Below are 14,784 nucleotides of genomic sequence, written 5' to 3'. Positions count from 1 at the left end.
TGGCGAGTTTCATGGCTATCAGTTCTATCGTCGAAGAATGCGGGTGCTTTATAATTCGATCGTTTGCACTCTCTATATCTCCCTACTCCACCACAGAACCTCCCTTGCTCCCATGTGTGTTTTAACCTCCCTCATGCCCGCTCGGGCTCCTGTACGATCGCAAAATTTGATATAGCTCAGTTGTGTGTCCGTGCAAATAGACCGACTTGCATCCTACGATCCCCGAAGGTCAGTTAATAGTGAGAAATTAAATGAATCCTTGGCGCGGGACGGAGATGGCAGATGGCTTTTTTGTGCCGCGTGCTGGCCATTTCCATTCTCGATTGAAACGAGCGCGGGACTATTATTGCTGCGATGCTTCTAGTTTTCCGTCGGTTTAATTGGAACGTCAGAGAATCATCGATCAGACGAAATGGATTCGTTTCACTGGAACATTTGAATTATCAAATGAAACTCGGTCGAAATGAATTTTTTCCTTGCTTCTATAAACGGTCCTACCCTTTCGTAACACAACGTCCAACGAGATATGTTTCACCAGCAGACGAGCCGTCGTCGAGCCAATAAAGTCTGTTCATCTTTCGCTCGCTCCCCTCCTCCTCCCGCCTCGCTCTGACTCTCTTCGCTCCTCTCGCGCTACCTCAGGAAGCTGCGGTTAATCGATCGGCCTGGGATTTTCAGGCACTCGGCTCGACCGACATTCGACGATTGCGACAGGACTACCGCAACTGCCAAGTGCCATATCACGAGATTTCCTCGTGATAGTGACGGCTTTATTCGCTATAAATATAACACCCCGACTATGCGGTAGGCTGTGCCTCTTTCCGGATGTTTGATCATGTACGAACAAACTAACTATAAACTCACTCGATATAAACATATCGCCAGTTACTATCGGTACCTGCACATACATCGCTGGCACGAGCAAGTCCCTTTCTTCAGATTTCATATCACCAACCGCGTTCCATTTCTCTGTTTTGGACAGCTGTTATGACGCGTTTTGGCCCGTGAACCACCCGCAGTCGAGTCGAGCGAAACAGTTTCAAATTTACTGGTTTATAATCGTCGTTTTCGGCAAGACCCAAGAGTACGTCGCTCCGCGCTGACAATGACGCTGAATACTGATGCCAGAAAATGCTTCTGCAGTCTTCATTCCTCCGAATTCTCTCGTGTATCAACAACATCCTTCGCGCCATTTGCATTACGATTTCCCGTTCTCCATATATTCCGGGGGCGGAATGTGCTCAGATTTACCGAGCGGCACAAATGTGCTTCATATTCTTCCTTTTGCGAGCCTAAATGAGATGACGTGGGAAGACAATTCGTGTTCCCCTGCCAAAAATATACTTTCGTGAATGACGTGCTTACTCAGAAACTAAACAATCCATTCCGAATTGTTGCAACCCAGAAGTTATATAGGCGGAATGGAAAGCCAGAGGATCCGGACTCTCTGGAGAATCCCGAGCAGCATTTCGGTGACAAGGAACTTTTGACCCCGAAGATTTCACCGTACTAACCTCGCTCTCGTTGTTTCAATACCGCCATTTTCAGAACATCAAATGGCCCCCGGGACTCTCAGAATATTTGCCAACTGATACGAGCACTGTGAAATTTAATACTAAGTGAACGCGCGTGCTGACACTTTCCAAGTGTCCTCTAATCACTCAATGTGTGCGGAAGAAATTCTTTAAGGACGTGGTAACGTTTGTTCGATCGGGAAAAGGCCCAAATTCAAGAATTTTTTTAAACGCTACGCGTAAATCAATTTTATTGATTGTGACATTATATTGCAATGACAATATTTCTAGAATTTTTAAAACCCGAGCATCAATGATAATCAACCCGAAGGTAGCAAGTCTTCGGAGGCACTTCGGAAAAAAGTTGTCCATCGTTGAACAGTATAAATCGAAATCTACTTGATCGATCCTTGTCAAATTTGACAAGGTTCTTCCTTACACAATTGACCAGGTATCTGCGAGAGGATTTCTTTTTTTTCGATTTTTTTTTTATATTTTGTGACACTTGGAAGTGAAAACACTGATTTTTGCCTAAAAAATGAGTCTATTTGTTATGGTGAAATTGATAATTATGAAAAATTGAAAAAGAGCTCTTGAAAATACCTGGTCAATTGTATAAGGAAGTAACATATGTCAAATTTCAAAAGGATCGATCGCTACCATCGAGTTAATAATTGATATGCGTGTTTTTAAAATCCATGAAATCTTGTTCATACATTGTATTATGATATCACAAAAATCAATGAAATAGATTTGTATTATCTGTAGGGTCTAGAGAAATTCTTAAAATGTTTTTCCACCGAATCGACGTCACCCCGCCCTAAATGTGATGAGTCCAGAGGAACGAAATGAATCATCAGTTACGCAAAGACATAAAATCGAGTTCGGAGCCTGCACCGATAAGGTGCAGGCTCCTCCACAATGAAAGTCGATATTATTCCGCGTTCAGATGACGTTCAAATACTCAATCGCGATTGAACCTCGTTAAGAAATTCAAAGTCCAAACATTCCACCATAGCGTCCCTCCCAGATGATTATTCTCTCCCGATAAAAAGTAATTTTTGAATATTCGATCCTGATTTGACGTGGAAAGATTAAGAATCTCGAAGGTTTGTACTCCGCAAACATTCCGAACCCTCGTCAGAAAGCGAAGAATCAATCGTCCGGACAGCACGCGTTTTATATATCGACGTGAATCCCCCCCGAGGGCTCTGTTTAATCTCGCGTTTTGCGAGTGCATTACCAACAGTAGCGCACTTGGCGAATCGTACAGCACATTTTATCCCATACCTACATTCATATTAAGTATAAAAGTGCGAACGAATAATCTGGCCTTTTCAAGCACAGAGTCAGAGAGATGCAGACGTGCATCGAGCTGCGTGCGACGTGAAACGTACGTGTACTCAGTTGAGAGAGGGAGAGAGTGGGGCCAGAGGAAGGAGGGGGAGGGGGGGGGGGGGCACATCATCCCTCTTACTTCTGCCTGGACAAGAGTGAAAAATAGACTGCTCTCATGTGTAGCACGATATTAAAAGAAATCCTTGAGCGAATATAGTATCTCTGGGATGAAAACGTGCGAGCGTCTGCAGTAAGCTAATATAAAAGAGAAAAAAAATAATGGAAAGAGAGCAAGAGAGAGAGGGGGAGAATAAAAAGAGAAACAGAAAGAAAGACTGCCAATGGACGGATTCGGATAAGACCGAGAGTAGATTTATAACCGGATCACATACTCCATCGAACTTTAGAGGCGTATTAAAGTTTTTTTGCCTCCTGCTTCTCCTGCTCGCGCTTTCCTTTCACTTATTTTTCCTCCACCACGTGACAATTCTCATTCTTACATCTTTCTTTTCCTACCACGTCGTCTCAATGCTACCAATAGAAATCGGAGAATTTCCATACAGCTCAGGTGCTTCCGATTGAACCGAAGGAAAAGCGAATCGAAAGATTTCCACAAATCAAAGTGTCGATCGGAACCGATAATATATTATACATTCAGGATGAACTCGCCTCGTATTATATTGTTAAATGCTTCCTATTTCATATTTTTCTCTATACATAAAGTTCCTTCTTATATTCTCGCTTGATTTATTTCCAGGTCTTCTCACAAGTCGATATACTATTCAGCATCGGAGGAAAATATTACACCGGTGATCCAATTACGTACAATTACATGGAAGACAAAGTATTCGAGTCCTCCCGAAACGTCACCATCAAACTTCATCACAGAGTTGGCAAGTTTGTCAAACTCCGATTACACTTTTCACTCAGATGGATCATGGTCAGTGAAATCACCTTTGATTCTGGTAAGTGAATGATCGATTCATTGAGTCAGTTTAATTACACGGTATACGAACGATTTCAAACGCTTCTTTATCGGGAATTATTCTCTAATACTTTCCATACGTTTAAAGTAGTGACGATCGGTTCGATAAAGTCCGGTGAACTTTTTGTTGCTCTAAATAATAGTTTAAGGTGGTTCCTCCACGAGACAGTTAAATTAGGAAATTATCTAAATTTGGCATACGCATTGTTTAACATATGAACAACACCTCTACAAAATTTTAACAAGTTTCACCACCCCGAACCCGAGATACGTGTAATTGAAGTTGACTCAATTAACACGTAACATATGGACCATGCATAGGCAAACAGCAATTATTAATTCTACCGCTAATACTAAAATTAGGAAGTTTATAAAAAACGAGGAGGATCTAGAGCAGGATATCACAGATATTGTGAAAAAAAATCAAGGTGATTGACCATCCAGTTTGACAGATATAGTCTCGAGAAGTACGAAGGTTTAGGCTGCGTACGATATATTTTGGAAGCGAGCAAGCGAATGTCGTCTGTATAGGCAACCATTTCCGTGCGTTGAAGCGCAGCCCGGATAGTTCCATCAAAAAATTTACTCGCGATGTCGGATCAAAAATACTTTCAGAATAAATTTTACGAAAGCAAATGATATTTGTACTGTATCTGCTGGCACCGAGTACGTATGTAGGCCCTTTACAAAGTTATTGATTACGATCCGAACGAATTATCAATTCTTTTAATATACAGACGGTACAAACTTTTGGTTGGGGCTGTCGCGGGGGGATCGACCTTAAGGTCCCTGGATAACGACAAGCACAGTTCCGAGGCCTCTTACGGGGCAAAATTTGCAATTATTTTATTTACAATATTGAGTCTTTAACACGGTACCTTATGGGAGAACTGACAATATAATATTAATTGTGAAAAAATTGTACGGTGTTCGAGATTCGAAAAAGTTTCTATGGTGAAGAAAATTCATCACGGATTCCGTTCCTTTAAAAAAAAAAACTACCTTACGGGGCTTTTAATAAAGAAAACATGAAACAACTTCAGTTTTTGAAGAATCGAAAGTGGATGTCAGTCATTACGTTGAACTGCTGGTAACGACTGATTGAATTTCAGGCAAATTCGAGAATCGCGGGAATTTCACCAAATTTATTATTGAGACTGACTCACGTCACTTAATTCATCTAGTAGCATCGCTTTTTGTAACGAATTTACCACTCTTTTTTCTCGGTGCCATTGTACCGATATAAACTTTCTCTCGCACAATAAAAATGTTCCCTAGGTTGTGTGTATTTAAAACGTCAGACTCAATCATTAACTAGTCGAGTTGAAGTATTAATTTTATATCTTTTATCATATCTTTATAGCATTTTATTACATTCCTCTGATAGAAATATTCACAATGTAAGTGCTCATTAATTTTATTAATAATTCAAACTTCAATCTAATCAACATAAAGGAGCTGCTAACTTGACTAGTCATAGAACGGTCTGAGCTACTTCAAACTCCGACTCTCCTGACGTGCATGTCAATCGCAGCGTCTGTGCGCGCTCCTCGTTTGTTTTGCTTGTTTCGTTTCGATCTTTCATTGCGAATGGATTCTGAAGAATCTAAAACCCAGTTCGGGGCGGCCGTACGCGTAGAGGAGCCTCGCTTTTTTTAAATATTTCCTGGCTGACTATGCGGCGCAGCACCGTAGCCAATGGCGAACGTACGTCAATCACGGAATAAAAATGAAGTCCGCATCTGCCGTGGAGAGTTAAATTGATACAGCGTAATTGACAATGGCTTATCGAGGATCTGTCAGTTCAATGATTTGAATGAAACGATACTCAATTTATAGAGAGAGGTATATAGCCCGATTTTTTTTTTTTTTTTTTTTTTTTTTTTTTTACATTAACGTCGAGCGTTCTCATCTCGTGACTTTTCCTCTACGGTTTATTTTATTGTCCATCCTAGTGTGGATAACTTCGATCCTGTGATGCCCTATACGGTTGTAAATGTACGAAAAACGATAGGTCAGAAATAAAGAGTGAAATCGACGCTCCGCAGAGCACATATCCAGCATTTACATTCAATTCGTATTTTACGCGTTACGAGCTTTTCACGATCGAGAGACAAAATTGCACGCTCGGAATACCCGGAAGAATGAATACATCGGAAATCATGGATACCCAAATAACTTTTGTGCAATACGCTTTTTTGTTTCACTTTCATGCATGCGTATTCCACGCTCCGATGAAATAGTCGAAAATTGAATCGGGATCGATGCTCCGGGTATTTTCCAACGGCGAACTTGATACGAATCATTTTCATCGGCGTTCCCCGAGTCGTTTGGCTCCTCCCATCGATTCCTATTAACACTGCGGAAAACATTTGTTCACCGGATCGTTTTTATCGTCGAAAAAATGGATTGTATGAGGCGAAAAGCTGCTGATTAATCGCAAAAATTATATCAATAATACCGGATACTCGCGCACAAACCTTCACCACCGGAATGAAAAGCTGCCTTCGTAATTACCATTGGCGATCGTGAGAACTGGAACCCGAGGACGAGAGACATACACAAATTCTTTTTTATGCGTTACTTAAATTTTTATCGCATCAATGAAGATTCCAACATACTGCTGATTTGATTTACAACTTTTTTCATCGGAAAACTCGTAAACCGACCCAATGAAAATGATTAAATTTATAAATACGAATGTAAAAAATGCTCACGTAAATCATTTTGACAGAAATCATAAATTCTATTTCCATTAGTAATTAAAATCCGGCAGTCGAAAAAACATAAATATTTTCAACAAATTAAACTTCTTTGTATCATTTCGTAACGTTTGCATTTCAAATGAAATAGTTTTGAATTCCACAAACTCCCTACAACGCTTGGAAATATAATCAAGACTGTAAAAACATGATGTTTATTCAATAAACTCGTAAAAAAAATGGTTGAAATCCAGGAATAATATATAACGAGCTCCGTAATTGAAATCAAGCAGTGAAAATATGAGTTTTCGTAAAGAATCGCGATGCTGCCTGCTCATCATTCAACGTCATATTCGCAATTTTGATATTCTGTAAAGCCACGGCGTTACAGAACCGGAAAAAACGAATGTGACAGTGCGAGGAAACGTGATGTTTATTCAATAATTTTGCAAACATTTGTACAAATCTACGAATAAGGGAAAACGAGAATTCGTATGAATAAATATCTCGTTGAATAAATGGTATAACAATTCCACTTATACGCTTCCACCGTGAAATGAACTTCGGGATATTCTACACACGCAACACGAACCAGCAGAATTTCCTTCTCCGAATGTAATCATTTTTTTTCTCGCTCTTCTCGTTATGACAGTCGCAAACGAAAATCGTTGGGATCTTCAAAGTGTTTTCTACTCTCCTTTATACCACTCGCGTCGATTCAGTCCTCTCTCCACAGTCGCGGCAAACCGAGCGACGAATTCATTTATAAATCAAGGCAAAAGTATCAAAGAATTTTTATGCAGCCAGCAGACACCATGAGATGAACGAGATAAAAAAGGGAACTTTAGATTTTTCGTGCAGCTAAAGCGACGTTGAAATTTCGGAGGTGAGATGAATTTTCATTGAACTCGGAAATGATTTTAGACAGCTGGAAGCTACCGCGAGCTGCGAGGAGTTGATTAAGTACGACGAAAGAAAAATCAATTACGGAACGAATTTTGCAGAAACTTTGTTGAAGTACATGAAGTTTGGGGCCTTTAAAAAATCGATGGCCTCGTCAATGTCTCAGTTATTTCAAGAGTGGCGCACACAGAACGAGATTCGTGAAAGTGCGAACTCGAACACTTAAAACAAAACGATGAACGGTGTGCTACGAAATGATTCTTCACAAGTTGTACAAAACAGGAAATAATAACGAGGCTCATGCCTCGAGGGGAGTTATCCTGAGAAAATTGCAAAATGATATTCCACCCCATCTTGTCTGGGCTAGACAAAAGAAAGTGTGTGTATAAAGCATTGAGAAGAGTGCACAGTAGCTTCGACGCGTTCTAACGGGCCGAGGGACCGCGAAAGATTTTAATTGGATTCACGTTTCCGAGCAGTAACAAATTCTGCTCATCATCTCAACTCCCTTCGCGTTCATCCCTTCATCGCGAGGCTGCTTCGTTCTCCCACTCGTCAGACACGTCATCGAGACTGCGCGGTGTGTTCGGGAGTGTGTTATTCGCGAGAAAGAAACGGAGAAGCAAAGTATGAGAAAATGTTAGCAAAGTCGAAGAATCTGACTAGACAAACATCCGAGCATCAAGTTCTATTCTTCTCTTACGAAATTCCATCTTCATCCTCTTTGCTTCCGAAGAAACACGCAAGAAACATCAACGGCGGAGGAAAACTATTTCAGAAAGTAAGAAAAGTCCTGATGGAAGCGAAGACTTTTACACGCGTACACGCGGAGAGACTTTTATGCGAAAAATTACCGGTTTTATAGTAACCTCGGACCGTATTGACATTAGAATAATAATCGATACAGAGTGTGTCAATAATGCAAAAGTTTGGAGAATTACCGCAGTCCATAGTGAACAACACGCTGCGCTATATCAAAAATGGACACCGGACGAATTTTGATTAAAAACACACTAAATTATGAAATGATTTGATGAAAATTTAGGAGACGAGATAGCAATCGTTCATCTGTGTTATACGAAAAATTCAATAGTTTCGAATTTTGCTGAATAGCATAGCAAAACTCATGCGCCCACCAAATGTATGAGGTGTTGCGGGTATAAACATGAAAATTAACCAGTAGCACATAGTAAAATTTCGAGCAGTCGCTTCGTTCATGAGCGGGCTTTGTGAAACGTCCAAAAAGAAGTAAATCGTTGTCGAAAAGAAGATTTGCTTCTTTTCGGACGGTGCGATCAACGGTACAAAAATTCGTGACATTTCACCAATTTGTCCAGTCCAGCCCACCGATTTTGAACATTTCGCCAAAGGCACGAGTGACATATTCGGATATGTGAGAATGCCACAGACCTAAATTTTGCCTGTCCTAGATACTGAAATTTCAGAGAAATGCTCTGAATTTCATAGAATGGCGATACAGATCAGCGCTGTTACACAAAATAGCAAATATTTCTATGTAGTTATCCCAAATCTTCGTATAAAAGTCTCTTCGTGTAGAAAAAGTCGAACAAGTTGCAGGCGTATTGCCATCGCCTTTTGCCTGTTTTCCCACTCACAGTAGTACGGAAGAACAGTCGAAGAGTCCGCGTCTCGATACGCCCTCGCGATTTGCTCGACTTCTCGTTAATAACCGAGATAGTAAAATAATGCTCGAACGTCGTGAAAGCGTGCCAAAGTTCTTTCAACATTGCTCGACCGGATGAAAGACAGCGCGAGGAGGGATGAGAAAAAGATGGAACCGGAGGAAAACAGAGAGACGAAAAAAGGGCTGCTTCCCGGGATGGAATAAGTTCGCAACGCCTCCTTTCCGTTCCCTTTATCCCGCTCTTCCTCCGTCCTTCATTCTTCCATTCACCCAGTTAGTTCTTCCGCGAGGAGCACTCGCTGCATTCAAAGTCACTCGTCTTTCCCTTTATTTCGAGGCAGACATAATTGGACAGGGAAATACGAGAACACGGAGCAAAGACCATCGGTGTATGCGTCAAATATATACGTATATGTGCACATTATAATGTGTAAACACATATATATATTTTATTCACAGAACTTTAGTTCCTCGAGCTGACGCTGCTGTATTATAGGACGCAGCACTGTTGTCCTGAGTGCAGAACCGACCGGCTCCAGTGATGATGTTCTGGGGTTAGGAACGCTTTTTTGCAGCTTTCCTTTTCCTTTTCTCTCTCCGACTGTTCCGTCAGCTCGCTCTCGGCGTGTTCCTCTCGTCCTCGAAGCTTATTTCTCATATATTTTTCGTTCCTTCAGTTGTGCTCGGAGTTCTCCGCCTCTCTGGTTACCGCCTCGTCGTACTCCACGTCCCACGTAAAGAGGCCTGTCGTAAAAATGATTCAGTACAACCGGGACAGAAAGCCCGCCTGGCCTGCTCTCTCAAATACTTATACACACGTTTATGTGTGCAGAAGGATAAATATAAATATATTTATGGTAAACGATTTGTAAAAGCCAGACTCTCGGTACTTTGCGAGCCTTCGAAATATTGTCCTTTTCAGACCGACGTATCGTTTATCAGCTCGAGGTAGAGGGTGAAATACTTTCGGTAACGTGTGTCAGCCGCGATGGGGATTATTCTCGCGGAGAAGATAAACGTTGATATTGTGGAATAAAAACTCATGGCCAATCACGATTTAAATGCCAGAAATTGTTTCATCAGCAACATTTGGCTCTGCCACGTTTCCGGAGGATTCTCTCGGCGCTTGGAGAGGAAGACTCAAAGCTTTTTCACGTTGACAGTTAATATTCGCAACGTTTAAATTTCACATTGATGCAGACGCAAACGATTCGTCGGAAGACAACTGCGAAATGACTAATGAATATGTTGTGTGTATTCCACCGGGATATGCTGACAGGACGAACAAGGATCATTTGTCTCCGCGAAAGAATCCGGTAATTCGTTTGTGCCAGAAAACAATATGGAAATAAATTGCTCTTCTCTTCCCCTTGCCTACGCACGGAGCCGTACAGACTCCTCTGGAATACTAGCGCTGCTCGGGAGCGGAGCCTGCCATGGGCTGGGACGGAACGAAACGAAAGAGGAACACAGTTATACATTCATTGAGTTTTTGGCGTTTCGATTTTCGGAACGTCCCACGAAACGTAATCTGTAAACGTCCACCCCCGGTGCTCGGCGCTTGCTCTCCGATAAATGGTGAAAAAAGAAGAAACGAACGAATCGTGTTTAAGAGGTTTTCATAGTCACAATGAAACCGCGAGACAGCTCCAGCGAGGATAAAACGCTGCCGTTTCCATAGAGGAACTTCTGACTGCTCTGGCTCCGCGGATCTATACACGGACGTGGCTTTTGATTAAGCTTGGGAAAAAGAGGTCGCGGGGGAGTTGGGCGGTCAGGAGAAAGCAGGGGGCCAAGTGTTCTGTGCAAACGAAGTTCACGGTACATTTCCATTTCGGGCGGTAAATCAAAGAGCTTAAAATTGGCAACTGAAGGGACGTGAGGAAGAGAGAGAGAAAGATTTTAAAAATCGAGAATGATGAGAAAGAAAGGAGAGAGAGAGAGAGAGAGAGAGAGAAAGTTAAAGAGAAAAGAGGGAGAAAATCAACGGGAAGCCAACGACGAAAGCGCCGAGCGCGTCGCGCTCCCGAGATCAAGGAGTACATTAGTTGCATTTGACGTTGAGCGTCAGCTGCGGCTGCACGTGCGACAGAAAAGAGACGCGATCTTGCTCACCGCGCACTAGAGAGACGAAGAGAGGAGAAAATCGAGAGGGAAAGAGACGCGTAAAGAAAGAACGAAAAACGGGGAACACCGCGGAAAGAACGATGTCGACGATGTCTCGCCCGGACCATCTTCTGTACGCGAGCCCCCTAAATGTGAAACGACGAGGAGGATAAAGGGAAATATAAAAAGAGGAATAAAGCAAAAGCAACATGACAGAGCCACAAACACGAAATCTTGTCACATTTGAACCAGCAACCAATGAACAAAAAAAACTTAAAAGAACCACGAGTTAAAATAAAATGTATGTGCACTCGTGAGAATATAATTTATCCGCTAATTCCTGTAGGATCTTTCGAGACCACCAACGCTGGATTCGGGTCAGTCTGAGAATTAACATTTTTCCTGTAAAAAATTGCCTCGAGTGTCATTTTGTGACGCTGTTATTGCAAGGAATTTATCATGCGATAATAACCGTTTTATAGAAATTAAAATTTCAGCGCACTCATGTCCACACATTTGTCGTGCATGTCACCCTAGCAACTTGCCAAAGAGGATTTTCGTGCTGGAATCATTCAAATCTATTGTCAGAATGAAAAAAATTAATTGCAAAATTTCCTGACGATCTCGTTCCCAGAAACCTTCCTCGTAAAACATACTTTTTAACGAAGAGAATCCAGAATTTTTCGGAGTTTCATTACCCACCTTTTTTTATCCACTTCAACGTACACCAAAAGTGTACAGTGAACTCCACTCGAGAACTTGAAAAAATCCTTGCAGCCTCGAGCACGCTTTTTTTCTTTGCTTTAAATTCTCGTCTCAGTTGACTCGCCTCTTTTTCCTTGTCTTTATGGCCACGAGAAATGAAGTAAGTCGAGTCATCAGCGATTAAGCGCTTCACCAACGCTTTATACTTCAAAATGAAATTGCGGAGGGCAGAAAAGATTTGAGAATATTCGCCACATTTTTTTTATCACAGCCTTCGTGCAGTCATTTTGTCGTTCTTTATTTCAAAAATGCCACGCGATTTACGATCAACGTTTTCCAAAGAGCCTCATTCGAGAATAATGACGATTGCTCACTCGATTTTTCTTCCATAACTTCAATGTATCCGTGTCCACAGGGTGATGCAAAATACTTTTTTTTTCTCGGAGCTCCAATGGAAATCGTTAGTACATCAAAAAAAGTAATGTTCCCAAAATTTCAGGTTAAAAAAAAAATTTTAGACAGGCCTCAAGCCACTTTTTCATATTTTCTTGTTTTTTCTCAAAAATCGCGAAACAAAAATAATTTTTTTTTGCTCTCATAGGAGAAAGTATTAGTTCTCCATGGAATCATAAATCTAATAAAATTTTGTCACTCCCAAAAAAATTTAAAGACCACCTCCCATAATTTATTTCTTTTTTTTCTGCATGAGAAATAAAACAGGAAAATGTCGAAAAGTGGGTTGAGCACTATTGAAGAAATTTTATTTTCAACCTGAATTTTTAGAAAAATGACTTTTTGCGATGTATTAATGAACGATTTCCGTTGGGGAGCTCCGATATAAAAAAAATCGATTTTTTTTGCATTACCCTAAAATCCACGTTTATCAGTTTATACTTAAATACACAAACTATTAAGGCAAACATGTACCATTTTGGTGCAGGTGCGCAATAAAACGTTTTTGTACACATAAAGAAAATAGAGAAAGTAAAAACATCAGATATTTGAAGTCTCGTACTTACACAAACTTTTTACCTTTTCCTCGACTCTTTCAGGTTTACTCTTGACTTTGTATTTGCCCCACGAAGACCCATTCAACTCGTGCATATACACGTATAGATACAGATATATTTGTGACGGTACGATATTTTTCATAGACGAGAACGGTTGATCCGTAGTGCGGGTGCAAAAACTCGTCAACTTTTTTCCTCCCCTCTCGTTTCACTCGTCTGGAAACATTTCGTACATGGAGCATGTAACCCCGGAGCTTTCGTAGACTGGTGAGAAGCTTTTTTGTGGATGGATGAAAACGCGGATATTGCAATACAGTACAAAAATCCGATATTGCAAACTCGAGGAATTTCGATGTCTGACAGAAATTTCCTACCCTCCTATATTTCCTCTGTTTTTATCAACATTGCTCGCGTTAAACTATATTAAAAACGTGCATTCTCTAGTTTCGGTTTTTCACGATTAACACTTACGGGCCCTTTGTAAAAGTAGAAAAAAATATGTCCACAATAGCGTCATTCGGAGTTTCATTTTCGAGAATATCATTTTTAATTTGAACCGAGCCAAAAGTTCTCTGCATCAATCGAGAAAAATCAGTACACAAAAATACTTCCCAACAATATCGCGACCCGAGAGAAGTTCCTTCGGGTATCCTTCAAATTTCAAACTTCACGCAGCCTATCTGAACGACTTCGCAAGCGAATGTAACGTTGCATCAGGCCTTGCTGCAGAGGCTACTAACTGGCCAATAGAATCAGCCCGAAACTGTAACTCTGTGATCTTCCAGTTGCGTGTCTGGAATCATATCCACAAAATATATAAATGAACTCACGAATGCGCACGCCTTCGTTCACGTGTGTATTCGAGTAGAGATTCTTTTGGTTTACTCGCTGCGTCCGGAAAGAATGTTTAATATCAGATTTCATATATGGAAGAGAAGTTGCAGTGTGGCTCACTCCTGACACTGGTGGTACATAGAACATCAGAGAAACGGCGGAGGGCAATGGGGAAGGAGTAGCACGTAAAAGCCGATATCAAACACTGACGACGAAAAGCTTTGTTTCTCCACGAGATAATCCTGTCGGGAATTCACCGGGGCCGCATGCCTGCTCATCCCTTTTCGGGTGTGTTATATACGTGTGACTAAAACGTACACTCAACAACGACGATGACATTGAGCTCTCTCGCTTCAACCCTTTTCCAGCATCGCTTCATCCCTCTGAGCCAGAACTGCTGGCTTCTTCGCTGTCTGTCTCGTCCTGACTGTATCCCCTTTCAACCTTTTCCTATCCTCCTCTTTTTACCTCTGCTATACTGTCTCCAGCTGTTGGCCGCAGAACGTTTTCTCGTCTGCCCATCATCCCCGACTAGAATTGCATTGGAGGACTTTTGTCATTGGGATGGAATAATTTTGAGTCGTTTATTTCGTTGATGGGAGCAGTAATTCCATTCAAGTGTGAAGAGAGGGTTTCAAGTGCTTTGATATTTACCGCGACTTAATGACCTTTCTTTTCGCCAGTAGATGATGATGAATTTGTGCTAAAAGTGCTTCGCCGAAAGTCTATTTTCATACTGCTTCCGCAAGCAACGTCGAATAATAAGGCTCCCATTAGTTAACGATTAATAATCGGTTACGTTAGCCAATAAAAATAGTTGAACGCTTGACTGATGAGGCGTTGGAAGCTATTTTGGTAGGTCACTAGCTTATTTAAGTCGCTTTGTACAAGAGAGGCAAAGAGAAAGCGAGAAAGAGAGTCTGCCAATTATATCAGTGGGTGGCCAATGTCTGTGCTACGCTTAATTTATCCTATAGCTCTTGTTCCTGTTCTGCGCTTTCCGGTCTTTCACCGAGGCTCCCTAACCGTCTGACACCATAAG

General features: G+C 41.3%; 1 protein-coding gene across 1 annotated transcript in view; it reads left to right on the top strand.

The window, feature by feature from the left end:
• LOC122417166 (epithelial discoidin domain-containing receptor 1-like) overlaps positions 1-14,784 on the top strand; it is a 141,881-nt gene that overhangs the window by 89,330 nt on the left and 37,767 nt on the right. The window contains exon 7 of the mRNA XM_043430472.1: positions 3,610-3,817. Coding sequence (XP_043286407.1) covers positions 3,610-3,817 — 208 coding nt within the window. The remainder of the gene's footprint in view (positions 1-3,609; positions 3,818-14,784) is intronic.

This window comes from Venturia canescens, chromosome 10 (genome assembly GCF_019457755.1).
Source record: "Venturia canescens isolate UGA chromosome 10, ASM1945775v1, whole genome shotgun sequence".
In the NCBI taxonomy this organism is placed as follows: Eukaryota; Metazoa; Arthropoda; class Insecta; order Hymenoptera; family Ichneumonidae; genus Venturia; species Venturia canescens.
Note: the sequence above shows the minus strand (reverse complement) of the source record. Positions and strands in the feature narration are given on the sequence as shown.